Here is a 26,935-nt window from a genome sequence, read left to right as displayed (position 1 = left end):
CGTCTTCAACAGATATTTTCATTCTATACTTCACTGTGCCTTCTAGACTGTGCATGGTAATGATTACTCCATCCCAACCCCAGTCCAATCCGACATCATCGTTCCTCTATGCTTAATTCGAAATTGATAATATTGCCTTTTTCCCCCCCTTCTAATATCCCGCTCCGTTTCCCTTGGTTTTTATTGCGCCAATAAAAACAGCCGTTTCAGTTGTCATTTACTGTTTTATATATTCCAGCTTGTCCTTTTTCCTCGGCCCATCCTTTTTTTATCTGGTGTAGTGTTTCAAGCTTTTCGTGGCCTTCCCATCCATTAATAGCGTGATACATATTTATTACATATCTTAGAAGATAATAGCTAACTAATATGCATGGGAAAATGGCTTAATTGATATCTGTATTGTGAAGTCAATCACAATTTGCGTCGTTCTATTCTGTAATAGCGGTTGCTTGAAGTTAGCTGGGTATATAGGTAGCTACTTTGGCGACCAGACAACTCGCTACAAACCGAGCCAGCCATTCAATCCAGACTATATAAAACACTAACTAACCTATAATAGTCAACATGGAAGTCAAAAATCAACGTCCACCACGGAAATTTATCTGCGGATGCGCATGGCTGAAAGGTCGAGATGTATGTAGTAGTTAGCGAGCAGCTCGTGCAGCTCCGTCTCCGACAGGGAAAAAGGGAATCAACTTCAACAATAAGTCTACGCGTAAACATTGTAGATGTTCATCGCGGCGGAGAGGAGAGATGGAAAGGAACAAGTGCACCATTTCCACATTAAGTATTATAATACAAAGCGTACATATCCAAAGCTGAACAAGGCAGTTGTGAAAGGGGTCCCCCCCGCGTTTAAGTTAGTTTGTCTATCCATCTAGCTCATCCATCCAACAATGGATCCATGAAACATAATAGTGATGTGTATCATATTATACAACCTAGTTAACCAGTGCAGGCAAGGCGTGTTACAAGAGAATCGCATACACTTTTATCCCATCCCGTAACGGGCAAAACGGGAGGAAAACCATAGCTTAGGACTCCAGCAAATCCGCAAATACTAATTTCGCTAGTGATTTTTTGTTGACTGTTATTTCATATAGGCCAATCAGTCAGCCAATCGCACTCATTCCTATCCTTCGCTCTAAATGACCTGAGAACATTACATACCTTTCCCCATTGCATTCCGCGGCAGCCCATCCTTCAATGTCCGCATCTCCGACGGAATCTTATACGCCGCTAGCTTTCCTTTAAGCGCGCGACGCATATCCATAATACCCCATGTTTTCCCGCCGCGACCGGTATTTGCAAAATCAGGACTGAGGACGAGGACGACCCCAACCTTTTGGCCCCATTTGCGCGAGGGAACGGCGAGGACGGCTGCTTCTGCGACTTGGGGTCTTTGGAAATGTTAATACGTAACAAACAATTTGCTAATAGTTTTAACGGGGGTCGGGGCCACATACAAGGTCAATAACTCCCGCTCAATCTCCAACGCACTAACCTTCTCACCACCCGTTTTGATGATATCCACGCTCGTACGGCCTTGGATGAAATACAACGGACCCCGGCACCACTCCTGCCCCTCACGTCTCACACCAGCGGTAGCAACATGTCTGCGCACAGCCACATCGCCGGTTTTAAACCAGCGCCCCCCTCCATCTTCATCCTCCGTGAACTCTTCCCTAGTAGCCTTCTCGTTCCTCCAATACTCCTTGAAGATTGTCGGCCCTCGCAGTTGGATCTCCCCTACTCTCTCGCGCCCAGTCGCGTCAATCTCTTCACCTGGCATGATGACCTCATTCGCATCCGTGTCGAAGAGTCTGCATTCGACGTAGGGGAGAGGCCAGCCCACACTGTTGTCGACGCGGTCCGCGAAATTCAAACCACAGCTGAGCGCCATGCCGACTTCGGTCATACCATAGCGTTCTAGGAGGACGTTTCCGTGACTCAGCTCTGTCCACGCAGTCTTTGTGGAGGTTGGTAGAGCAGCAGATCCGGAGATGTTCAGCCGGAGGTTTATGGGGGAGATGGCAGTTTGTGTTGCTTGTTGAATTTCCGTTGGGAGGGATTTGTGAGTTGATAGGAGCCGGTTGTATATTGTCGGGACGGCGGTTAGGAATGTGATTTTCTCCTTAATTGGTTTCGTAGGAATACTGCTGGCCTTGCTTGGTGGAATGAAAGGGGACCCTAGTCTCTTCCAAACTGCGGTTGGGTTGAACGGGAACAGGAACTCGATAGACGAACCCGCTAATAATGGAGCAAGAATGGCATTGACCACGCCGTGGATGTGGTGGAGGGGCATCAAATGGAGCAGTCGATCGTCGGGGGAGTATTCCCATGCCTCAACCAAGGACTGGGTTTGCGCTGATAGGGCAGATTGCGGGAGGAAGACTCCTTTCTATTATGCGTGCGTTAACGTGTAAAGACTCCAGTATTCGTATCCCACCAAAAATACTTACCGGCCTATTCGTAGTCCCCGACGTGTACAGCATCATTCCACCTCGCGGATCCAACATACCTTGAAAGCGCAATTGTGTAACTGGATCCGCACCCCTTTCGATCTCGTCAAGTATTCTAAGGAGCATAGTATTCTCCGGATCCATCTGGACAAGTTCCTGAGCTTTCTTACTATATTTCTCCGTCGCCAGTAATAGACCAGCCTGCGAATTGTCCAAGATATATCTCAACTCGCCAGAGGGGAAGCTTGGTGAGAGAGGCAGTGCGATACCGTCGCAGGCAAGGATGGAGAGAAGAGCCACTGAGGTTTCGAAAATATCAGCATAATCCAACCTTCGATCAATAACAAGCAGTATCAATATATATACATGCATCAAAGGATTGAGTATGCAACAGTACCCACGTAGTCATAACCATTCTCTGCCAAAAATGCCACGGGCGAACCTTGCAAATCTACATTTTTGGGGAGTGCACCTGAACATTGCAGCAGGTTTTTTTGGGAGCGTAAAACATCGCCAATTAAGCTACCATAGGTGAAGGACCGGCCGGAGGCACTGTGGACGACGGCGATCGACTTCGGATCGTGGTGGTGTAGAGCGCGAAAGATGGGTAGGTCAGGGAGGGTAGATACGAGGCGGGCTTGGAAGCAGCAACCGTAAGAGAGATAGAAGCTGGGTGCAGGACTCAAAAAGCAGCGGTAGGATGCGTGAGTGAGAGATATTAGGCTGCGTGAGGTGAGCATGTTGGAGGTTGCGAAAGGTAAGTATGCGGAGGAGAAGTTCAGCCATGCCACAATAGCGGGCAAGGAGGAATCGGACTATTAGGAGATGATGTATGTTTGTAGGCCAATCAGAGACATTAACGCCATTCTCCTTCGATATGGTGAGGATTTTTTGAGCTTGCGACGAGAAGAATGAGACGAATTGGTGATGGGGATGTTGAAAAGAGTTCCTCGCAAGCAAGGACTAGGCCGAGAGGCTAAATACATAATCATGAATATTTAAATTGCACCGAAGGTTTGATACTCGACTTCTTCCCGCAATCAACAATCCTGGACCCTCCGTTTTCATTATTTTCTTATCCGGTTGAAACAATTCACACATATACCCATACGTAAAGCCAATGCTCCGCTCCATTCTCCCGCGCCAGATTCATTTTCTGCTGCTGCAACTCCGCTCGATCTCCAGTGCATCAATGTCGGCTACGCCTGTGGAAGACGCCATCCGCGCGAAGGTATTCAATATATATTTGTCAAACCAGGACAAGGGACCTAACAATAACCAAATCTCACCGAATTCTAGCTCCAACAAACCTTACAACCTTCCACTCTCATAATCCGCAATGACTCTAAACTCCACGCCCACCACGAGCCTATGCGCGGGAACACATCAACAGAGACGCATTTCCAGTAAAGCCATGTCTAACTACCATTTTAAAGCCCCTCACTCGCAAGATCCGTGATTCTAATACTATATACCCCACATCCAACAGCATAACAGTAACTTCACCCTCGTTCGCATCCAAGACGCAAGCCGCACGACATCGCATGGTCTACGCTGCGCTGAAGGAGGAGTTGGCACGGGAGGGAGGGATTCATGCGTTACAGTTGAAAACGCGGACGGCGGAGGAGGAGGTGAGGGACCAGGTGAGGGAGACTAAGGAGAAGGAGGTTGAGACGGAGTGAGCTGCGTATTGGTTGAACTGATTATTGGAGTCAAGTAAGCATACGTTTAAAGGCGGGGGCGGGGCTGCAATATTTATCTGGAGGTAAAGCATTGCCGGCTTAATTGTAATAGTAGAACAGAAAGGTATATCATATGAATTACTTTAAATGAAGAAACTACATTCTAGAGCTTGGAGCTCTGTGCATTTATGTCTTCCCACAAGGTTCTTTTGCCTGCTTTGCGAAAAGAAACAGAAATTATGTCAAGCGCGGTGTATTCGAAGAGTAAAATTATAGAAATGGATAGCTCAATTGGTATAATATGATCCGACAGGAATTATACATATAATCGGAAGGTAGCAAATGGTAAATACAAAGGAGGTGTCTAATCCAATGGGTGCAGGCGAATACGAACAAGAGATCAGGGGAACAAACAGCAACAAAAAGAAGGGAGTAAAATCAAATAGAAAAGAACACACAAGACTGAAGCTCCGATGATGTCATGAACAAAGTAGAACGGGATATTACTATATAGGTATTTAGTTAGTCTTGTGAGCACGATCGAAACCGTGTCATATAATGCGTAGACTTCCCTTCTTGTCTTTTCAGCAAGGCAAGTCGTTCTGTTCAAGATGGAATAAACAAAAACAAATGGAGCAACGAAAATATAAATAAAAAAGAAAGCCTCCAAAGATGAGGATTAAAAAATTAATTAGACAAACAGGTATAAAGAAACGGGATAGTGTCTGTGTACAGGCTAAGCGAAAAATCAAGGGGAGAAAACGCGAAACAGAGATAAGTAAATTAGACAAGTCACAGTACAACAGTAAAAAGGGGTCTCAAAGTGGGGTGTGGAAATACGCCAAAGCTGAACAATTTGAAAGATTTTTTTTCAAGAAAAAAAAAGGACGAAAAGTGTGGGTCATTGGCCAGAAACTGAGTTTGAGGGCTTCCAATCCCAAAGCCACAAAGATACGGGCATGGGACTATGGGGAGGAAGGATACCGGAAGACCTTGAGAATGTGGGTTGGGGACGACAGAGGGGGTATTGACTTGGAAGAGAAAAGAATAAGATATTATATGAGGGGGGGGGATTGGCAGGTTTGAAAGTGTCAGGAAAACCTGGCTTTGGTTTCGCGGTTGGCTTGAGGGAAGAAGCCAACGCGGGAAGTGAGGGAGGGCTCACTCGACCAGAGTCAGAGCGTGGAATTAAAGTTCAAGAGGTGGGGAGCAAGGTGAGTAAGAGAGTATCCGCAGAACTTCCACGGACTGGAAGAAGACAACAACGGCTGACAGGGGAACAGAAAATACGAGCTTATTTGCCGCTGCTCTTGCTGCCGCCAGGTCCAACCGTGAAATAGATCGCAAAGAAAAGTACGAGCACAAGAATAATGAGAACTATATCAGATATGAATTAGTGAGCTGGCCAAGATGGGATTTCAAAGTATATGTCCATTAAAAAAGACCGTACTCACCCACTATGCCCAGACAAATCCACTTCTTCTTGTTGCGAGCCCTTGCCTTCTTGATAGCACCGCCGATTTCCTCATTACCCTTTGTTATATTATTATGGATCTGTTCGGTCTGATCATCGATTCGTTCAACAGCGGCTTCCTGTTGGATGACAATAGCATCGAGATCCTGGAACATCTGTGATAGTTCCAGCAGGTCGCGCTCGATCTTCAGGATCTCGTCGTGTCTGGCACGCACCATCTGTGAAACTTTCTGTGCATCGCCGCGTCGGTCGCTTTGCATAAGCTGTGATAGAAGGAGAAAGATGAAGATTAGTATATGTGGTCCGACTGGTCTTCGAAAGGGCGATCATCTTGATACCTGACTTTCTACAACAGGGTTGGTGCTAGGTACTTACAGCCTGGCTGAATATTTGTTGTTGCGATGGGTCCTGGACAGCTTCTTTTACCTCCTCATCAGTAGCATCAGGACGCACAATTCGGTACTGTCTTGCCATTTGCGCCTCCAAGTCCTTGCGGAAATCAGACTGTACGGCATGGAAATTTGTAATGGCGGACTTTAGCTTCCGCTCGACCCTTCCGATCTGAGCGCTGTTGATGCTCTCCCCGGAACCAGGAGTCTGTTTTATGCCCTTCAAGCGTTGGACCAGATTCTGGTAAAGGCGTTTCGCATCGCTGGCTAATCCGTCTGCCTGCGAACGAATGGCATTCTCACGGGTGGGATCCGCATCTGTGAGCAGACGTCGGTACAAGCCTTGGATCTGCTCGATGTACCTCTCTACCTCATCGATACCCTGTTCAATATCTTTACATTGGTTTAGGATCGCACGCTTGTCGTTTGGTTCATCATAGCCTCCTTGGATTGGCGGGTCATATTGAGACATTTCTAGACCGCAGAACGGATTAATACTTCTGGTTTCCATAACACGTATGGTTCGAAAAAGTGGAGGGGATGTATCAATAATAGGAACCCATGATGGAGAGAGGACAGCGTACCGTATCGACCGGCACCAGCTTCTACATCGTTATTGTATCTATTGTCTTGTCGAGAGCTGTACGGATCATATTGGCCATAGCCTTGGCCGCCGTAGTTATTATTATACTGTCAAATGCAACACAACCCCCATTGAGGTTCGACATTAGCGGGATAGACTTTGTAAGGAGAACCAGGGGTTCGCAGTGCGATATGCAGGAAGTGGAGAGGTTGGTAGAACATAGGAGAACGCCAGCCGCATGACGGCAGGCTAAGACTCACACTCATGATGGCGGCAAAACGACGTTGAGCAGAATATGGCTTGATAGATGTTTTTCAATTGTCGATGCGATAGATAAAATGGCCGCTCAAAGAGGAATATTTTGAGTTGGTTAGTGCTGGTGGAGAGATTAAATAGGGTGGGAAATACGGAAGTAGATATTCGTCTCAAAAAAAAGGGGGGTACACGGGACGAGAATGCGAGGCACAACCTAGAAATGCAGAACAAGCGGGAAGAGGAGAATACACAGATATAAAAGGGACGAGTAAGACAGTCGAAGAGGACCAGGGAACAGAGTTGAAGAGACGAAGAGGCGAAGAATTGGAGTTTTGAAGTCGAAATTGACGCAGGAAGGGGAGGCTCAGTTGGGGTTAGCCTAAAGGAGGCCTTAGTCAGCGGCAGGTGACACAGGAGATACCTAGTCATCTACGGATATTTGGCGGGTATAATTGGTATCCGCTATGTTCCTCGTCCGAGGGGCGGAACACGACGGGGATCGTCCTGCATATTTGATTATTATTTCAGCTTTTGCTGAGCCGGCGCAATAACCATCCACATAGACACCACCAGACATCTTACAATCGCCTCTCTGCATCCCAAACCTCAAAGCGCCTAACAATTAACTCAAAGATTCTTGCTTCACCTAACCACCTTCGCCGTCGTCTCGCCTACCAGGCCTGAAACAGTCAAGGCGGCAGACATAATATCCTGTGATGCTGGCTGTTTCCACTGCGTCACGCTCACTGATGCTGCATATAGCATACTCCGATACTTGGACCTATGTACCCCATGTTGGCCAGCTTATTGCATCGGGTAATGCGAGAGTAGCAATAATCCCTGCATCCCATCCCTCCATAAATCTCAGCCACAGCCCTCTCTGCTCTGTACGGAGTACCAAGATCACCCATCTCCCTAGATCAAAATCGAACTGCTACCCGCAAGGCTATCAAACGAGGGGGCTTTCGTCAAGGGTGGCGCGTTTTGGGGCGCTGCGCTGGCTGGTCAAAGGCCAATTCGGCTCCAAATTCAATCCACCCAGGCTCAGGCTCCAAAATTCTTTGCCAAGTTAACCGCCGTTAGCCTTTTTCAAAAAAAAAAAAGCAGTTGCATGATCCGTCCTGTCGGCCACTAATTTCCCTTATAAAAATAGCTCTGTCAGAACACTTGCATCTGGCTCGCACTAGTGATATGGACGTTGCCAACTCGTTCGTCCAGTCAAGCTAAACCAACTGCCAACATCATCAGCGAACGGATCTGCCACCATGTTGTTGTTTGCAGATATGAAAAGAATCAGAAAATCTGAAACGTACCTACTGTCATAATGTGGAAGGTTCGCCTTCATGTGACCGAAAAATAAGGAATCTGCCAACAGAAACAGAACAAAAGGAAACACAGAAAGTGACAAAGCTGGATGGGTGATTAAGTGAACCAAACCCCATATCCATAGTCAGACCAAAGTCCTGTAGTTGCCGAGCAGTATTTCTTTCCCCTTCTTTTATTATCATTGCTATTTATTACCTATCGCTTTCTCCCTCTTTTGTTAACTTCTTTTTTCTTTGAAAGAAGACTCACTAAAGAGAGAAACCGGAAACCCTTGGGGCTAAACGAAGTCAACATCAATCCCAACTCCGGAGTTTCTGCCCGACAATGAAGAGTTACTTTTACCGGGCCCAATACCCGCTGGCCGCTATCGGGTTCCTTATCAGTTACTGCCTTATCACTCACAGATCTACAGTACATACTAGTATGTCTCCGTCTCTGATAGAAGCATCGGGAAATATGGCGCTCGCAAGCGACGAAGCAAGGATAAACTCAAACTCAAAGGCTTCTGATATGATGGACTTTTGTGGCCCCTGGGTTTGTTCAAAGGCACGTCTCTAAATCTTGTCGCATATCGGTCCCAACATTCCTAACACATCCGCGTTTACTGCTTCGTTCTATGCCATCGCAACACCGGCTCCATATCGATGGATTTATCAAGTAAATCAATTACTTTACATCACACTCGCTCGCTGCTCAAATGACCCATCCAAAGTCATTTCATATCCATGGCGTCTTATGCGCGAACATGCTGACTCTGACAGATATTTGCCATGAATCAGATCATATAAGGCCAATAATTGACCTATTTTCACATCCATAGCCTGTTCTTCCCTATTACGCATGTAGAAACAGGAATTCTTCTCACATTGACTCTATCCTCCTGTTGAGTAAAAGTAACTGAGGATACCAGCTTATTGCAGGAGAACTAATACTTAAAATTCTCAGGCGTGGATTGAGATCTCGTGGGTTTCCAACGCTTTGGTCATGGAATACTGGGGAGAACGCTAGGCCGTAGTCCACCCGAAAATGCCCCCACACGTAAGTGCCTCGACATACCTTCCAGTTCTTGGAGTCCTGCAAAGGTGGTTAGGAGAACTTGGCTATTTAGCCAAGAGGAGGATTTCATTTGTTAGGCTGGCGTGGGAAATGGGAGAGTTGGAAGGATATAAGTCGATTGACAACAGGTTGGTCTGATATGAACCTCACACACTATTTGGTGTTGATGCCGTTTCAATCCATTGTTGAGGCATGACTTTGCTATTTTGCACAGCCCCGTAGTATGGGTTTTTCCATGATGGAACTGGTTGGGAATGGAGTCTGTCGTATCATTTTCAAAGGATGTGGAAACATAATAAATGCCATTTTCCCATTCTAAGGCCACATATCTATCAATTCCTCTTTTCCATTAAGTTGTTATAAAATCCATTGCATGCGTGAACGTTATCTCCTTCATCGCCTATTTTTGTTTAAAGAAGAGGTCCCTTGTAATCAGTTGATTAATATCCCATTCGTGGTCAAGTTCGCTGCTAGCAGTTTATAATTAAATTTTCACCCTAACTTCACACACACATATATAGGTATGTATATAATCTGTGACCCATCATCAATCTCCCCTTGTCCCCCATCTCCGCGTCTCATCTCCATCTGCCCATTCACGTTCGACATACCCAAGACGCTTCTTAACCTCAACGACAGTACGAGTATCACCAGTATTCTTACCTAGATTGTCCGATAATTTGATGGCGGGCCGGCCGCCGGCAGACGAGAGTTTGATGACAATGTTTAGCGGCACGGATTTCTTGTGGTCGGATAGCCGTGTGAAATCATCTATGTGAGATGTTAATAAGGGTAGTGAAAGGAACAGAGGAACAGAGGCGCCCTTGTACGACACAAAATGGAGAAAAGGGGAAACGGGGCAACTTACTGGTAAGGAACGTCCCGACACCAAAGACAGGTTGGAATCCTGCTTCCTCAGCAACGACCTTGTAGTCCAAACACAGCTGCAGATTCAGCGAGTCGGAGAACACAAGCGTTTTCTTATCTTTAATGCCTTCCTTGTCGTAAAAGTCACGCACCATCTTGACGAAGTTGACTGGGTCGCCGGAGTCCTGGCGCACGCCCGTGAATGCCTGAGCATATGTTCTGGTACTCGAGGCATTTTGTTCCTCATTGGAGGGATATTTGATAGGCGCCTCGAATGGTGGTTCTATGTGGGATAAGTTGCCTGTTGTAGAATTGCCCTCCGTGAAGGAGGCTAAGGTGCCTTCCGCTCCTTGCGTTGCTGTTGTGTAGTTCGGTATTGGCTTGCGAAAGGCATCTAGAAAAGCGGGCGTGCCAAATGTATCGGTTAAAGCTATTCCCAGAACCTTCATGGTCTCTTGTGTTAGCCTCATTGAAAAAAGCTTCCTGATATGTCAAAATTGCAGGCTGCAAAATAACACACTGACCCCTTCCCCAAAACATCCAAGCCAATATCGCAAAGCAATTTCATTGGCATTCTCATAATTATCCGTAATAGCGGCAATTCCCATATACCACTCATGAGCAACGGTACCCACAGGAGTAACACCGTGCTTCATTGCGAAATGCACGTTGCTAGTGCCAGACATCGCACCTTTCCATCCTTTCACCTTGCCATCAGCTGCAGCGCGACAGAGGCCCTTCATAACCAGACTGTGAGTGTGATAACTCCTTCGCCTCCGCGTGCCGAATTCAGAGAAAATACATCCATGTTCTAGCAGGGTGGCGCCCTTTCGATATGCCTTCTCTTCCTGGTGCCGATAATCCCAGTCACGATCGCACCATTTAAAATATGCTTCACTGGCTAGTGCCAAGAGGGGTATCTCGTAGAGAATAGTCTCCACCCACAGGCCATTTATTGTTATGTTGATATCTCCAGTATCTGTTTCCGCGCCTGTGTCATTTATAGCGGTGAAGGAGATGTGAAGCTGCCCCGCAGGCTTGAAGCGGAAGGATGATAAGAACCACAGGTAAGCAGGGCTAAAGTATGGACATTGTGACTTGAGATATTCGTATTCCTCAGTTGTTAGAGATATATTTGCAAGTTCTACGGAGAGTCAGAATGAAAATAAAAATGAAAATAAAATAAATAAAAATTATAAGAATAAAACAGTACATATTCGGATCTACTTGGATTGGTCCTTTAGAAAAATAAAGAAAGAAAAAGGGGAGTAATACCACATACTGTCAATTTCATTCTTCAGCCATGTGTAAGCGGCCCTGGTAAATTTCATATCACTTGTCCGATTGGTGAGAGCATATGTTACTTCTGCACGTCATACATAGAGGGCAGCGGCCCGGTACAGACCCCATGCGGGATAGGTCATTAGTTATTAAGGACTCGCCAATTAACAGCTGTAAAGAACCAGCTGCGATAATGGATTTCAAAAGAGAATTAAAGACCCACTCACCAGCATCGGGGAAGTATTTGAGCACCGCACATTGCATGGTAAGTTTGTATAGGTCTGTATCAAGCAGGGAGAACACCCCCTCCGGCACCGAAGGAGGGGTGGAAGAGTCACTCATGGTTTAGTACTCGGGGACGTCAAGGAGTTAATAGAGACAATGTAAGTAAGGAGTGGGGGATATATGTGTCTAGCAGCGATATCAAATGGGAACTTGCCGTGGTTGAGCTTGTTGTCCGCGAGGCTATATGTTTGCTCTGTTTGCATACACTTCTGCTCCCGTCTATCAGCGACGTCGATGGTACTATTGCCATCTAGAAGGAGATGATGGTGTGATTATTATTATTCTTACACGGGCAACTTGATACCTAGTTGTCCACCCACTCTATCAAGGCATGTGTCGTCAAACGCAAATTCGTCCTGAATATAGCCCACACCTTGTATTGCAACTGTCCAGAACCCACAAGGCAACATGATGCATGTGATAAAATTAGGAAGATACAAGGATAGAGGTTAAGATGTGGTGTTATTTACAGAAGATGGTTACTGGAGTACAACGCAGATACCACCATGCAATGGCACCAACTGGCTTTAAAAAACTGCGTGAGGGTGGATAAGTGGGTTATTCAATTCCTAATGCAATATATGCCCAAACAGATAGTTATTACTAAAAAGAATAAAAACCCAAAAGCACGAACACGAGCAAGCAATATCGGTTTTCAAGACTAAAGAGGTATAATAAGAGAAAACGCCAGGGTATGGATGCATCGAGCTGACACGAGATAGGAACAAATACATGGTCAAATTAAAAAATTAGAGGAAATCATCGCCATCAATGACATGACAACATTTAGATCAGGGATTAGCAAGGCATGATTACAAAATAGCAACACAGGCGCGAAAAAAAAAAGACATTACAGACTTATGGTAAATTAAAGGATAGTAAGACAGAAGAATGAAGAGAAACGAAAAAGTAAAAGAGAATATGCCAAGAGCGGGGAACGGGAACGGGAATGGGTAGTAATGTGGGGTTGATTAGGTGGTGCGTGGTGCGTAGTGCGAAGTGCGTAGTGCGAAGTGGGGTGAGAGAGGCGCTGAAGGGGAAAGGGAGAGTGAGCCTCATGCCGAAACAGCATGCCACAAAAACACCTCGAGAGCTAAACAAGGGAGGGAGGAAGGGGGGGGGAAAGGTAAATCAAGATTCAAAACGGAGAAAGACCAGGGAAGCTGATGTGGGCGAAGGGAAAAGCAGGGAGCCAGAAAATGCATTATCAAAACACACCCAACAAGCCATCGGTCAGCAGGATGCGGCTGTTCATGCACAACTCGTGATTTGTTAGGTTGTGGCATCCATGTCCAAGCTGAAGGCACTCTACATGTGGGGGAAGCTGCGACGCAAGGATCTTCTGGGATTGTCTGACGAATATGCCGAGTCGAAGACGGACGCGCCACATAGGCATGGAGATAAGGGGTCGAGATCTTTGTCACAATGACGGGACGGAGGACGGAAGGGATAGAGTTTCACGGAAATTGGTGCAGCATGCGAGTAAGCATGCATATAAATTGCCGAGATATGGGCGGGACGATTCGTGCTGGAGATGTGGTATCCCCAATTGATATGGAACCCTCATTCTCCCTGCCATGCCACAGTCCAGGGGTTGTTGGAACAGCTAAAGAATGCATTATTGTCATAATTACCGCCAACCAGCAGATGGAGGACAGTTGCCCCGGCACCCAAGCGACGACATTTGGGTTTGCTGGAGTAATCCGTATCGAGGTCTCGACTGTCAAAGAATCGATGGGTTCCAGGATATGCAATGTGAAGATCGGACATGCGCAGCAAGCATCGCAGCAGAGCAGGGATATCGCGGCAGGGGGATACTTTGCAGGTTGACAATAGTGTCTGCGGGGAGAGGGGATGGGGTGGGTTGTCCGGGTATGGCGTGGCGGTTGAGCGATCAGGTCCAAGGGGTGCGCCAGCAGCTGTCGTTGAAAATATGCAGTAATGCGCAAACCAAGGCTGGGAGAGTGAGAGCTCCAAGCCCCGAAGGAGGGTCAGATGACTGAGGCAGCCGAAGCTAAGAACTGCCTAGGTGCTAACAGGGCTTAGGTGGTTCAGGGGTACAGAACACGTTGCCAGCCACTCCACAACGGGTCGTCAGGACAGGAAGCCCCATTTAACATTTGGCAAGAATGGGTTCCAAGGTTTAGTTGACCCGTTCCACGTGGATTTAGCTGGCTAGAGCAGAGAAGGTAAACCCGCACCGAAATTTCCAGGACATTGTGACTTTTGTGAGGCCGAGAGGAGTAAGGATGTGTCAGAACTCGTATTTACTTGAACCTTAGGGCGACCGAAGGTGCAGGGCTGACCGGTGTTCTCCGGGTTTTGGATATTATCCCAGCCCTCCTTCTCTGAATTGGGAATAGGAGAAATCAGCCGACAGGGGAGGGTAGGGTTTGCTGACTGGTTGAGGCATCGGGAATCGGGTCAGCAGTAGAAATTTGACAAGCTGGAATCTTATGACGTGACGTGGAGCGGTAAAAGGTATGCCGAGAAAGTGAAACGAGGAAAAAAATTTAAAACGAAAAAAAATAAAAATAAAAATAAAAAAAAAAAAAAATTAAAATTAAAATTAAAATAAAATAAAAGAAGAGAAAATAAAATAGGGCATGCAGATAAAGTGATTTTTGGCGCGATATTTTAGGCCCACAAGAGGCAGGGTGCGAGAAAGCAGCGGATTGCAATCGAGATGTTTTAGGATCCATATCGATGTGACAAGACGAAATTAACAGCCAGCTGCCAATATGACCTGTTTATATACATGAGTTTCGGAGGATGGCCAAGTAGATGAGGAATTGGAGAGCGAAATCGACGGCGAGGATTTAGACGAGGAGAATCATCCACACACACGGTCACACACAACGATATCCATAGTGACGATTTATTTGGGTACCGGTGGAAGAGGACCCTTAGGAGGAGGCCCCGGGCAAGGAGGATATTGACTGGCGGAGGTTGTATAGGAAGGCATTGTGAGAGTTGGAGGACGCTGTTGTGCCGGAGACAGACGTTTGAAGATGTTGGGGAATGTCGAGGGAACTTTAGATATATTCGAGGGTGATTATCTGTAGAAGATTAAGGTGTAACTATCAAGTTTGGACTCTCGAGGACCAAGAGGCGGTTATATAGTATATAATTAGTTTAAGGAGCGTGGGAGGGAAATAATAAAAATAGTCCGATTTTTATTCAGCAAAAAGACGGACGAAGAGAAGGAAGACGAGATATTTATGGCCGAGAAGAGCGAAAATTAAAGAAATAATACAAACGTCAGACAAGAATTAGGTACCCGGTATTTTATATTGCTTTTTGCCCTGTTTTCTTTCTCTCTTTCCTGCGCATTTCCTTGAAATTTTCTGCCTTTGTTGAGTATTGATATTTACAGATCCCATTACTTTCAAATTGGTGTCACGCCGGTACACAGGAAAATACGAGAGTATTTGGGCCTCTCCCCAGCCTTTTTTTTGAATTTTACACAGCTACAGGGATGCTTCATGCTTCAAAAAAAAAAAAAAAAAAAAAAAAAAAAAAAAAAAAAAAGAGAGAGAGAGGTACGTTTTTCAGTGAGGCTTTGATTATTTATTATTTATTGACTTAACTATTTCTTACTGAAGGCGGATGCTGATGAAGCACTACCATCTGATGAAGCTAAGCTGCATCCCAGAATCCTGCATCCCTTGTCAGTGTAACTCCCAACAGCCATGTGCAGGGCATTCGTACATGTCGAGTATTCTGTACACATACAGGAGATCAATTCAATCAGATAGAAGCAGTTCCATGTGAGAATATAATGCGCACATTTGCATCTCCACGTATTCATCACGCATACTCTCTAATAATCAAATGCAAAACAAAATAGTGACCCACATCCCCAGATTTGCCATCGGCTCTTATATCCAACCTTTCCCACGGTTGCGAGGTGGAAAGCGGTGCGATTCATCCTCTGACATAGGGTTCGGATATCCAACCGCGACAAAGCATCTCATCAGATGTGTCATGAATGGTTTGCACTGGGTATCATCATGCATCCTGCTCCGAACATCTGTACACATTTATCAGCCATTTGCCTCATCCCTGTTTGTAGCCTGCGCTAGCGACCAACTATCTCTGCAGGCAGCGATGTGACTGTATTGGCCGATTTGCTCGCAAGGGCTGAATGCGCAGCATCAAGGCCTGCATGACCCAGAGTGCTGGGATCTCGGATCAGGGCTCTCAGGGATGGACGTCAGTGAGTCTGCAATTTTGCGTCGTGGTGGTTGTGGTGACACGATGGACAGGGTTTAATCCTGTCCTTGGCCATCCCTCCAAACATGGAACAGCACAAATTGATCGTGGGGGAAACGATTCTTGTTGATTGCAAAAGATTTTTTCCTTCTCATCCTTCGGGAAATTTCCCGGTTTTCTTTCTCTTTTTTTCCCCCCTTAAGTGGGCATGAAGTTGAAGCAACGATGAGGCACAATTAAAATGAAGCTCCACTGTGGCGGTGGCCTTTCTCCCTCCAGGATTCTCTCCGCCATCTCCATCGTTGCCCAGCGAGATCGTGATCGTCCTCTTTGTGTCGCCAACCCACACCATCCACGCCGCACGCCATGCGCCCTGCCAGAGGCTGAAACCTAGCGTATGGTGTCAACTCGAAACACCCAAACCCAATTCGGTTATTTACAACACTAGTAATCTGTCTGACTCTACCAGTGAGTGAACGTGGAAGGTTGTCCTCATTTCACCAAAGACCACGGTCCAAAGAATGGAGCTCGTTCTGTCACGAGCTGAAATTTTCCGGATAAGCCGTACTAGACCAGCGAACGACTCAACGACGTTAGCGATGTACTGAGTCTTCACTGAAGCTAAAAGCGCTGAGATAAAATACCTGTGTGTCCGATTTCTTTTAAAGAGAAAACTGGCGAAAATCTCTGTGGCCCTGTGATCTAGAATCCCCACTTGATGAACTTCCCATTCTCTGTTTTTTACTGTGAGGAGGTCAAGGGCTTCAGAACAAATAGTACTCCTATTATTTTATATTTAACATTTAATTTTGTCTACGTCGTATCTTGAACAATCATCTTGTGTTAAAAGCGGTCTGACTGGCTGACCCAAATTCCTATAAATAATATCATACGCTCATTAGCTGTAATATCCTGATATCAAAATTTACATTTCCTATTTTGGGGAAGATTGCTTTCTTCGGCATATTTTGCTTTATCGCCTTGCAAAATATACCCTTCCATCCAAAATCGATCGAATGCAAGGTGCAAACAAATCTATAAATGGATTGATGTGCGAGCTTTTGCGGGAGAGCATAAAACGAACAGAGACTCATGGGTGTGACATCATGGCGCACTGGAGGCAATGCCTTGCACGGAAAAATCGAGGCCAAATAAACAGGAACGAGGAATTGAACATGCTCTCCCGTTAAGATTGCGGGCGACTGACACTCCGTGGCAGGAAAATACTCCTGCAGATTACCTTAGCCTCCAGCTCATTGCGGCGGTACGTGATGCCGAGAATGGGCCGCATAGAAATCTTTTCTTTCATTCATTTCTTTTTCCCTTCTCCTCCCTTCCTTTTCTTTGTTTTCCAAAAAGCAAAATACCCTGGCCATGAAACCCCGAAGCCAAAGGTTAACGTGCATTGAATCTGGGAATTAAATATTGGTGCTGGGCTGGGCAAAATGATTGTCTTAGTCTGTGTGGACCTTGCAGCTGGCGTATGTCGTTCTGAGTCACACACTCGATGGAATGAATATCTGATATTGTTCCAATCTTTCAGTTGGTGTCGCTAAGCTCGGTAAATCATGAAGCTGAACAAGTGTGCACCCTACGACAGCTACTGTACAACCGAGGGCTTTACCATTATTATTATGATTATTATTTACGAACCGCATCATCAAGAAATAGTTTGTAGACCGAATTCAGATATAATATCATCATAAAGTCAACGCAAGCCTCCATGCATGGATCTGCAACTCCCCTCCCCGCCGTGAATCCGCAGTTACCTTATTCCCTATATGGCCCAACCGTGGTTTACAAGTCCTAACCTTTCGAGAAAGGTTCCATGCACCTAATTTGCTCCTGCCGCTCTTCCTCTATATTTAGAGGTGCCGAGATATCTGGTTGAACAAAAAATCGGTCAGCGGGTAAAAGTCGTCGACCAGCCATATCTACATTATTGAGATTGTCTTCGTCAGGTAAGTTCAATGAACCGTGAATGATGTCTGTGAACGTCAGCTAGCATTCTAGAATGTTTCTAGCTCCCAGAACCACCAGTCCGCTCCACAGGTGCCTATCCCCTAGACTCAAAATTCATTACATTGCATTGTAGCACAAGACTCGAAAGACAAAACAACGACGCTTACGTGCATCACCTCCCTCATGGAGACTTAATGTCGTGTTCTAATAGCCATGTAGGTACTGGATGGCATTTAGCCGTGTGACTGGAAACAGCGGGGACACAACATAAACCAGGCTTCAATAAATACAAGGGGCATGCAGACACTCTTGAGCGTAAAGTTGAAGGGAGAAAATCATTCACCTGGTGGCTAAAACTTAAAGTTCAATTCCTAGCATGCTTAACCTAGTTTCGGAGCAAAATCTGACGCTGATGTTGCTATAAACTTACAGAGTTACATGAAATAATCTCACTACATCGAAAAAGCCATTCGTTAAAGATAAAATGCTCCATTCTGACGCAGGCAATACGACTATTAATGATAAATTTATGTACCGTTTCTTGACTCTGCTCACATTTTAGATGCAAGGCATGATTCTAAATGCAGGGGATGTCCCTGCGTTCCAATTTCTGAACGTGTTATTGTCAAGACGTCACCATTTGTTCGTCTTGCTGAAGGCGCTACGATGAACTTGGTTGCTTTGAAGAATTCTGTTCTTCCTCCAGTTGTGCCCAGTTATTTCGTCCACAGCGGCCAGGTTTCCAATGTAAATGGAGCAGATCTAAAGTGATTACCTCTCAAAAGCCTGACTTGCGAGAGTGGTTTTACACGGATTCGGTATATGTTCCAGGAGTTGAAGGAATTCCTCTTCCTCAGGGCTGAGGCAATGGGAGTTGTATGGGACTCTTTAGATTTTTTTTTTTTTTCGTTCCTCCGTCGAGTCACAGGTTTAGGCTGTTTAAGGTGATTCGTGATTTTTCACCTTTGGCTTCGCAATGGACCCTAGTCAGATTAACCTATAAGTTAAACCGCGAATATAACTAACTAAACGAGATTGGCTGGATGTTAAAGAAATATCAGAAATGGAGGGGAGAGTGTATTTCAAGCAACGTACTCCGTACACACTTCATAATCTCGAGTCATAAGACAATCAAGACGCCGCTAGAATATAAATGAGAATTGACAAATGCTCTAACCACTTCATCCTTCCTGTATAGTTTAGGGCACCATTTCTTTCTCCCAGAATACCAGAACCTCTATATCCTGCAACTTCTGAGAATATTCCGCTTGCCATTTTCACGGCCACATAGCCTCCAACAAATGGCTGTATTTTTCTCCGACCTAACTATGCGGCTTAGGCAACCTTACCACTTTTTCAACCTTCTTACAAAACATTAGCGGGCCATGTACGGCCTTAACAAGGTGGGCCATTTTGGACAAGTGGTATCTGGCGATGGAATTCAGCCAGCCGAGTTCATCTTCGATATTCACAATTACGATAGAAACTCCCTAATACGCCGTTGACAAGGCAGTTCTCGGCATCGCGGCGCATGCCTAGAACTATATAGCCGACTTTGACTAGGGACTCAAAGATGCTTGCATTCAAAAATGATCTGCCGTGAACACTACCAGAGCTAAAATCTAGCAGCATTCATTTTGATTTCTCAATATCTGCTCCGCAGAAGTTGAGTTTTGTTCTTTAGCAGCATTCAAACCAATTCCCGCTCCCTGAACATCTAAGCAGTTGTGATGGAAGGATGAGCTGTGTTGCACATATCTCAGTAGTATTTTTCTGCTAACACACACCAACCAATTCCCCAGACGCAGAAGAACTGACAAGGATTGCTGAAGTCATGGAGCACTCCATCTTTGCTTTCCTACAGTCTAGACACGGGTTGTCCATTAGGTTTCAGTTACTGAGAATTTCGTGGACAATACATCAATCGCAAGGATAGCAGCGAGAGTTATTATGAGCCGTAGTTATAAACTCATCACACAATTCTGGGATGCAGTTTATGAGATCATACTGACCACCAATTTGCGAAGGCGGCCTTGGTTCTCTGATTATTTTTATTATTAAGCCGCTGAAAGACTAAATTGCTCTTAAAAACAATTCATTGAAACGTATATCTATTGCCTCTTCTTGTTTCCCTATTTTTATTCCTGGATTCGCTGGGTGTGACTGTCCCTATTTGCTTTTCACTGTCTATTCAAGACTTCGTCCTTACGCTGAGATAGCTGGTAGTCTTTTTCTTGCTTACAGCTGCAGCCCTCACACAAGGACATGTCCATATACAGAGTACAGAATCGGTGCTCCGTGCTTCGTGCAAAATTGGACGTCTAAATAAGCTCCGACTTGATCTTAGGTAGGCTTGAGAAATATCACGAGGTATGTCATCCCATTTCTTGATATAACTATACCAATGTGATGTTGTTGTAAACTCTATGTTCCTGGAGGGTTGTCAGTTTCGGAAAGCACTGTAGAGTAGCTGTCTCGATGGTTTGTTTAGTCTCCATCAATATCTGTCAGCCCAGTATTCCGAGGAAATAATGGTAGCAGTGGATGAAGACACTATTTGGCCTCCGTAGTGCTCGAACTAAACAAAGAGCGAGTCGTAATATATAAACAATAGCCAGGCCCTCAGCGTATATCATTCAGAAACCTGGACATGCCGATTGAATGAAGCCCGAAATCAACAGGAAATATCGCCACCCATGTTCCATTTTTCCTTCCCATGTTAAGTACCTCTCTAGAGACGCTTCACAGACCCAGGTCCGGGGGAGAGATACCTTGTAGGTAATCACGGGGAGATTATACGGAGGATTCTCGAAGTCAGCTACGCGCAGTTGAGGGCGGGATGTTTGGGATTTTTATTGTAAAAGGCAGGGGTGAAATACACCGATGAAAAATTGGCGCAGCATCGGCAATGGATCTCTTAATGACCAAAAATGCCAGGGGGCTGATAGCATACACATACATAACTCTAAAATGATTTCACAGAGGAAAGAAATAAATACATGAACTTTCCCTGTACCTGTATCTGTCATGTACGAATACAACAATGAAAGGGAAAAGCCAGCATCCAACATTCTCGACAAAAACAGCATGCTGAGTTATTTCAAGGGCGTGAAGCTCCCTGGTTGTTGGCGAAAATCCGCATCTGCCACAGACCAGGGAGTTCCCTGATTTAAGTTGAATCACATAACACGCTGAAAACATGAGGGCTGGAGTTTCGGTTGATGGATGGTGTGCGGATCAATGGAAGAAACAAAAATAGGACTCAGGTCGCGCAAATTGATATATTATATGTATGACATAAATGTATGAGCGTCTGGGGTATGCCGCAGATGAATCTCATAAAACACGATGCATCGATTGAAAGGTTGAATCCAGAGTTTCAGTCCAACAAAAGTATGGTAGAGGTATGAAAACAACTCACTCCCGGGGATGACACAAAGAAAGAAGTAAGATAGCCTTGTATAAAGTGGAATGCGAGGCCTGGAGGGGCACTTCTCGTCAACTCGGCTCGGTACATGCATATGTAAGGAATCGACAATCCATTCTGTGCATGGAGAACCTCAGTATGGAGTCATAACTATATCTAGAACCACTCAGAGATGTGAATTGTTTGCGCATCCTGCAATTTCGAGCATGTCGATGTCACACAAGTCACACAACGCCTCGATTTTGAAATTTAACCCAAAGGCCAGCACATCAAACTTGAATGAGGCAGCCCGGATGGGAGGTGAAGGTATTGAATGATGCAGACCAATGTTTTATGCCTTGCCACAGTGAACACGTAGCCAGCTAGGGATGCCCTAGACTGCGTGCCCTTTTTCAGCTACCACCTTCACACCGAATGACTTTCACACATGACTCGTTAGTTGAGCCTCGGAGGACTCGGGTTATGACGGTACAAAAACGTAGCTGATGAATGAAGCTGTATCTGGGCTTAACCCTCTTCAAATTCCTGAGGGGCCTGTGTGGAGATCCATTCTTCCATCAATGCTTGCCCAGCTGGTACTGTATCAGTTTTTGACCTCGCTCTATCGCCCTTCCGGGCGACGAGAAGACACAATATTTTTTCCCCTATTATGAACCCTTTATAGCTGGTGGTTAAGCGTGGTTTCTTGTCTTGGGGTTCCGGAGTGGGTTCTACCTGGGGCTTTTTTCGTTTCGTGACATGCGTGTCCTCACCATCGTTATCGGTTTCCGCATTAGAATCACTTTCTGTACAATCCCTTCGTCTTCTTCGCCGTCGGCTTGTTGATGACTGGATGCCTTCATCAGCTGCAGGGATATCCTGCAAGTTGATCGGGGTTTCATCGTCGCTCTCTGGTAAAATAGTCGATATCGTCAAAGAGTCATCGGTAATGGGAATCGGAGAGTCATCAGTTCCAGTTAACTTCCTTGAGTTACTTTGGATTTTGGGCGGCTGATCGTCGAAAGACTTTAGTTTTGTAATAATTGAGTGGGCTGTGCCTCCCGCACGAAGGAAAATAGAAACCTCAAAATCATCTATTCCGACGTGTTAGCTATACAGTAGTTGCAAGAAGTCTCATTAGTAAAGTAAACTAGATAATAATACCCTCTGACAGGACGTCCTTTACGGGCTTCGACTTCTTTGTGCGAGCTCGTTCAGTTTCCTCTCGCAGCTTCGGAAGGACTAAGGGCTGTATGCTCTTGAATACACGGGGTAGAGCTGGGTCGCGGGTATCAAGCAACCAGCGTGAATCGACCGGATTCTCAAGATATATTCTGCATTCAAGCACTGAGTATTTGCTGACGCGAAGGTAGCGTCTGATTGGAGGCATCGTGAAAAGGCTCGTTGCAAAGTGAAGGAGATGAGAAGAATCAATCTAGTCGACACGGCTTCTATGCTGGAATGCTTTCCTTTTCCCTCCCCCGCAGCTCAATCTCGGCTCGATTCATTCATCCATTAAGCAGCTAATCAGTTAGTTAAATGAACTACGCAGTAGTGACGCAGGACCACTTTGTACCATTACAGTAATGTAGTAAAGTTGAACGTGCATTATACATATGTTTGTCTTGTTTGTCTTACAAAGTCACTCTAGGTATCCCCTCGTCCGTAGGTTTGTGCAAAATTAGCGTGGTTTCATTAGTGTATATTATACGAGATCTCATTGAATAATCAGTGTATTTTTGAGTATTCATCGGTATTAGTGTAATATATAAACCCTAATTAAGGATCCGCGTAAATAGATATTAGGATATACTATGAAATTCCGCCCAACATCGAGTTTTCAAACATAAGGGGGTATTTTGACACTCTGAACAGCCAGAATTTGATCTCCCTATCTTTTTATATTTCTGCTGGCCAATCTTTCGTTTATATTGACACCAGGCACAAACACGCTGCTTTGGAAGAGGAATCCGTTGATGATTTAGATTAGAATTTGATCATTCCCTTGATAAATTATCATGAATCCTAGGTGTGAATTCAAAGAGTTCCTGGTAAAGCTTCTCATGAAAGCTTATATGAGAAGGAAGATCCTTCGCTGGAATCCCCTGCTGCTTCATATATAGATATTGAAGCCGGTATGCATTAATAGCCGCGGAATCAATAAGCCAGTAGAGAATAGGAAGCCAGGTGCGATAGGTGACTCTATGACTAGTATATGCTGCCCAGTATTGATTTGCTAGGTCTACCCCATTCATATGATGATTATAATCATCTATAATCAATGAGATTTTCAGCTTCTTTTGTGGTTGACCTTCAAAGGCTTTTCTAACAATATTGGCATTGGTTAGAAGTTCCCCTGGGCATTTACGAGTACGTTCAATAACTGCGTCCAATGAATGAATCGTAGTTAGTGTCAATACCATATTATTATCTTGCCAGGCAAGACAGAGAACATTCTCTTTTTCAATGGCATGCAGGGTATTCCAGGGTATGGAATTTGAATGCTCTCGAAGCTCGCCTAGTACTGCTGGAACCTGGTTTGGACGAGTGGTTCCACATGCTCCATACCCCTGTTGACGTAGTTCTTTGAATAAAGGAACTGATGTAAAGTAGTTATCCATATAAATTGAATAGGATGTGACCAGCTGTGAGATAGAGATTTCATTAGGCGTGGCATTCGGCGTAGCATTCGGGGGGGGGATATTCGGGTTGATATTAGGGCCAATATTATGGGTGATATTAGAGTCGATATTAGGGGTGGCATTCGGCATGGTATTCAGCGTATTCGGTGTGGATATCATAGGAAGCCGCTTCACCAGATTCACCACCATAGATCCGGTTTTTGTTAACATAGGGAATTGGAAAATAGGCATTATACCCTGCCGGCGGCTAGACCAGGAAAAAGACCATAAATAGCCATGTTCTGCTAGGCCAAATATCTTATATCCTCGAGGAATTGATTTATTAGGCATCTTGTATGTATGTTGACTCCGTCCGAAGCATTTAACCATAATCTCATCAATGGAAATCTTAGAGCCAGGGGTATAGTATTTTCGGCATGCCATATGAAACTTAGTAGCTAATGGCTCTACCTTATACCACCAATCCTTATTTTTGGCCTCCGGGCGGCGGGCCTCATGAGGGTTAGATATATGGATATATCGTTTAATCTGTTTGAAACGCGTATGGGTCATATAGGATTGAATGGAATGAATAGAGCCTTGTTTCAGATCATTCCACCAGTATAGATCAGTTCGATGGGATTTATGAACTTCCATATAGAGAAGAATGCCTATAAAGACCTTTATCTCCACTGGATTGATATTTTTCCATGAACATTGCTGAATAGAAGGCTTTGAGAATATAGATATTTCAGAAATCTCTATATCTATATCTTGAGCTTTCTCATTCTCCTCCATTTCTGAAAGCTCTGGAGCTTCATCATCAGTATCTCTAGTATCTCTCTTTAATTTTGCATAGAGATTAGTAGAATTACTGATATTTTGAAAGCATTCCTCAAAGAAGAATAAGGTAAACAGGGTGTATGGACTGCTAATATTGATATTTGCAGAAATATTGAGAATTGGATCTCATGAGGTAGGCAGTATTGGGTGGAATTTCACTGATTCTAAAGGTGGAAGTTCTGCAATAACCTCCTCAACAGGCCGTTTTCATTTTCTTGATGTTTTTGTATGAACTAGAGAATGAATTAGTTAGCTAGGTCATTTGAATTGATTAATATAAGGAACTCACCATTGGATTTAGTAGGTTTCTCAGTGGATTCCACGTTCGCAGGTTTGGGGGGTTCCATATTCGCGGGTAGGGGGATAGGTGGGTGAATATATGAGAATCAGGCAGGCAGGCAGACAGGCAGGGCTTCAAACGCGTTGAATTCCATACGCATTCTTAAGATTTACATGGGATCTTCAATCAGTGGATCTAAATGACCAATTATTATTCATATAAAATTATATAGGATTCTATTGGTTATGCCCAGGGCGCCGGTGCAGAATTCCATACACTAATTGAAACCACGCTAATTTTGCACAAACCTACGGACGAGGGGATACGTGCCTAACTTGACGGCCAAGCTTTGATGAAGTTCACCACTTTCTTGCGGGTTACAGTTGAACGTGGTTCGAATTTTTGCCCAGGAATTTTGAACCACCTGCCATGGTCCAACTTTGTCAATTAGAGGCAGCTCCCTATAGTTGACTATAATTAATACAGTATTCCCTCAACGCCATCCCAACCTTTTCGTTTTCGTGAATTTACTACCTCCTCAACGTGTTCTTGTCTATAGGTTTGCCAAGTCCTTCACACTCGATTTGTGAAAGGATGTTTACCGTTGATTCTCCATCATTCAATGTTCCATCTTGAACTCCTCCGGTCTCCGTGACCACTATACTGTGTGACTCATGCGAATGAAAATTGAACAGAGATAAGTCGAACCCATGGGGATTCCCTGCCAGGCGTGCGTGTCTGTGCTTCGGCCATGGTTCCCCTCCTGTGTACGACGGCCGACGCCGAGGGTCGTTGGATCGTTTGAAAAAAGTATAGAGAGATCCGTATGAGGAAAAGCAGGATGTCATCACTGCTATACTGCTTTCGATCATGGCCCAAAATACCTTCCAGCTAACAGGAGGATGGACACCAGGGAAGTTGAGAGATATAATTCTGATGAGGGAGGTTGCAACGATGATGAGTCCCAACGAGAACAGGCATATAATGCCTAACTTCTGAGTCCAAGGTAGTCGGGATTTTGCAATGAACGAGATTGGAAGCGCCATAACTGGGGGTTTTGACGGGGAATTAGCCGCTATTTTCGAAGAAAGGGTTTAAATAGTGAGAAATGCTAATGGCTGTTCGGATAAAGTAAAATGGTAGTTTACTCATAAAATCAGTCACGATGTCAAGAGCCGCCCCAGTCTTCAAAGTAATATTATTACGCCGTATGTCATCTGAGTCCGCGCAGGGACCTTTTTCCAGTTAGCGACTGGGTTCATAAACTCGACACTTATGGTTTCGTGAAATCTCTGTACCTAAGTAGAACTTGACACATGTCGCTGGTTCAAGTGATAAACTGGTCAAGCCCAGTACAACGGTGGTAATAGTAACAACCCACCAAGGTCTTCGAAAGCCAGGAATATTTTTAAATATCCTCCACATCAAAGCCAAAAAGCTGGCCTTAATTGCGTAAATGATGCAGTTATAAAGCACATCGACCGTGAATGATAATTTCAACATTGCGTTAAAGTGATGATGCCATCGAGGTGATTCGACAACAAGTGTCTCATATGCCTCAATATGATGAATGCAATATAGGGCAACGATATCTATGGCCAAGAGGAATGCGTATCCGAAAGTCGCGAACGTGTCTTCCCAGAATAGTCGACGAACAAACCGCAACCGAAACCCCAAACGAATTGCCATGAGAACCGTACATATTGCAAAGAAGGGCCATTCCGCAAGCTAGAGATAGAAAGAGAAGTTAGAAAGATTGAAAGCAAATCGACAGAGAGAGTTGTTATCGCTTGCCACCAGTGTTCTTTTGGACAAGCCCCCAGCACCGGTGACCTTTGCCATTCTGCCTGATGCTTCTTAAGCATTGGCTTCCATGAAATCAAGTTCGCCCCTGGCAACTTCAGGCGCACAGAGACAGTATCAGGGGCATCCTTTGTTTCGCCCGTAG

General features: G+C 45.0%; 5 protein-coding genes across 5 annotated transcripts; all 5 read right to left on the bottom strand.

Annotated features, from left to right (window-relative positions):
* Window positions 1–411: 411 nt before the first annotated feature.
* HCAG_07937 (conserved hypothetical protein) lies at window positions 412–3,202 on the bottom strand (the record flags this gene model as incomplete). Its single annotated transcript, XM_001536778.1, has 7 exons — window positions 412–433; window positions 551–618; window positions 1,062–1,087; window positions 1,171–1,400; window positions 1,467–2,401; window positions 2,463–2,761; window positions 2,860–3,202. The coding sequence occupies 7 exons, from the start codon at window positions 3,200–3,202 to the stop codon at window positions 412–414; spliced, it is 1,923 nt and encodes a 640-aa protein (XP_001536828.1).
* A 2,376-nt stretch (window positions 3,203–5,578) lies between these two features.
* Window positions 5,579–7,550, bottom strand: HCAG_07936 (predicted protein; the record flags this gene model as incomplete). The annotated part of the gene is made up of 5 exons (XM_001536777.1): window positions 5,579–5,881; window positions 5,994–6,481; window positions 6,592–6,697; window positions 6,999–7,224; window positions 7,492–7,550. 5 exons carry the CDS (start codon window positions 7,548–7,550, stop codon window positions 5,579–5,581), a joined length of 1,182 nt encoding a protein of 393 aa, XP_001536827.1.
* A 2,070-nt stretch (window positions 7,551–9,620) lies between these two features.
* HCAG_07935 (conserved hypothetical protein) lies at window positions 9,621–11,717 on the bottom strand (the record flags this gene model as incomplete). Its single annotated transcript, XM_001536776.1, has 5 exons — window positions 9,621–9,627; window positions 9,839–9,998; window positions 10,096–10,524; window positions 10,615–11,238; window positions 11,603–11,717. 5 exons carry the CDS (start codon window positions 11,715–11,717, stop codon window positions 9,621–9,623), a joined length of 1,335 nt encoding a protein of 444 aa, XP_001536826.1.
* Window positions 11,718–21,771: 10,054 nt separating this feature from the next.
* HCAG_07934 (conserved hypothetical protein) lies at window positions 21,772–22,633 on the bottom strand (the record flags this gene model as incomplete). The annotated part of the gene is made up of 2 exons (XM_001536775.1): window positions 21,772–22,337; window positions 22,408–22,633. 2 exons carry the CDS (start codon window positions 22,631–22,633, stop codon window positions 21,772–21,774), a joined length of 792 nt encoding a protein of 263 aa, XP_001536825.1.
* Window positions 22,634–23,240: 607 nt separating this feature from the next.
* HCAG_07933 (predicted protein) lies at window positions 23,241–26,829 on the bottom strand (the record flags this gene model as incomplete). The annotated part of the gene is made up of 7 exons (XM_001536774.1): window positions 23,241–24,696; window positions 24,897–24,940; window positions 25,304–25,448; window positions 25,522–26,035; window positions 26,136–26,222; window positions 26,644–26,715; window positions 26,760–26,829. The coding sequence occupies 7 exons, from the start codon at window positions 26,827–26,829 to the stop codon at window positions 23,241–23,243; spliced, it is 2,388 nt and encodes a 795-aa protein (XP_001536824.1).
* Between the last annotated feature and the right edge of the window lie 106 nt (window positions 26,830–26,935).

The sequence above is a fragment of the Histoplasma capsulatum genome, genomic scaffold, assembly GCF_000149585.1.
Source record: "Histoplasma capsulatum NAm1 scaffold_10 genomic scaffold, whole genome shotgun sequence".
Taxonomy (NCBI): Eukaryota; Fungi; Ascomycota; class Eurotiomycetes; order Onygenales; family Ajellomycetaceae; genus Histoplasma; species Histoplasma mississippiense.
Note: the sequence above shows the minus strand (reverse complement) of the source record. Positions and strands in the feature narration are given on the sequence as shown.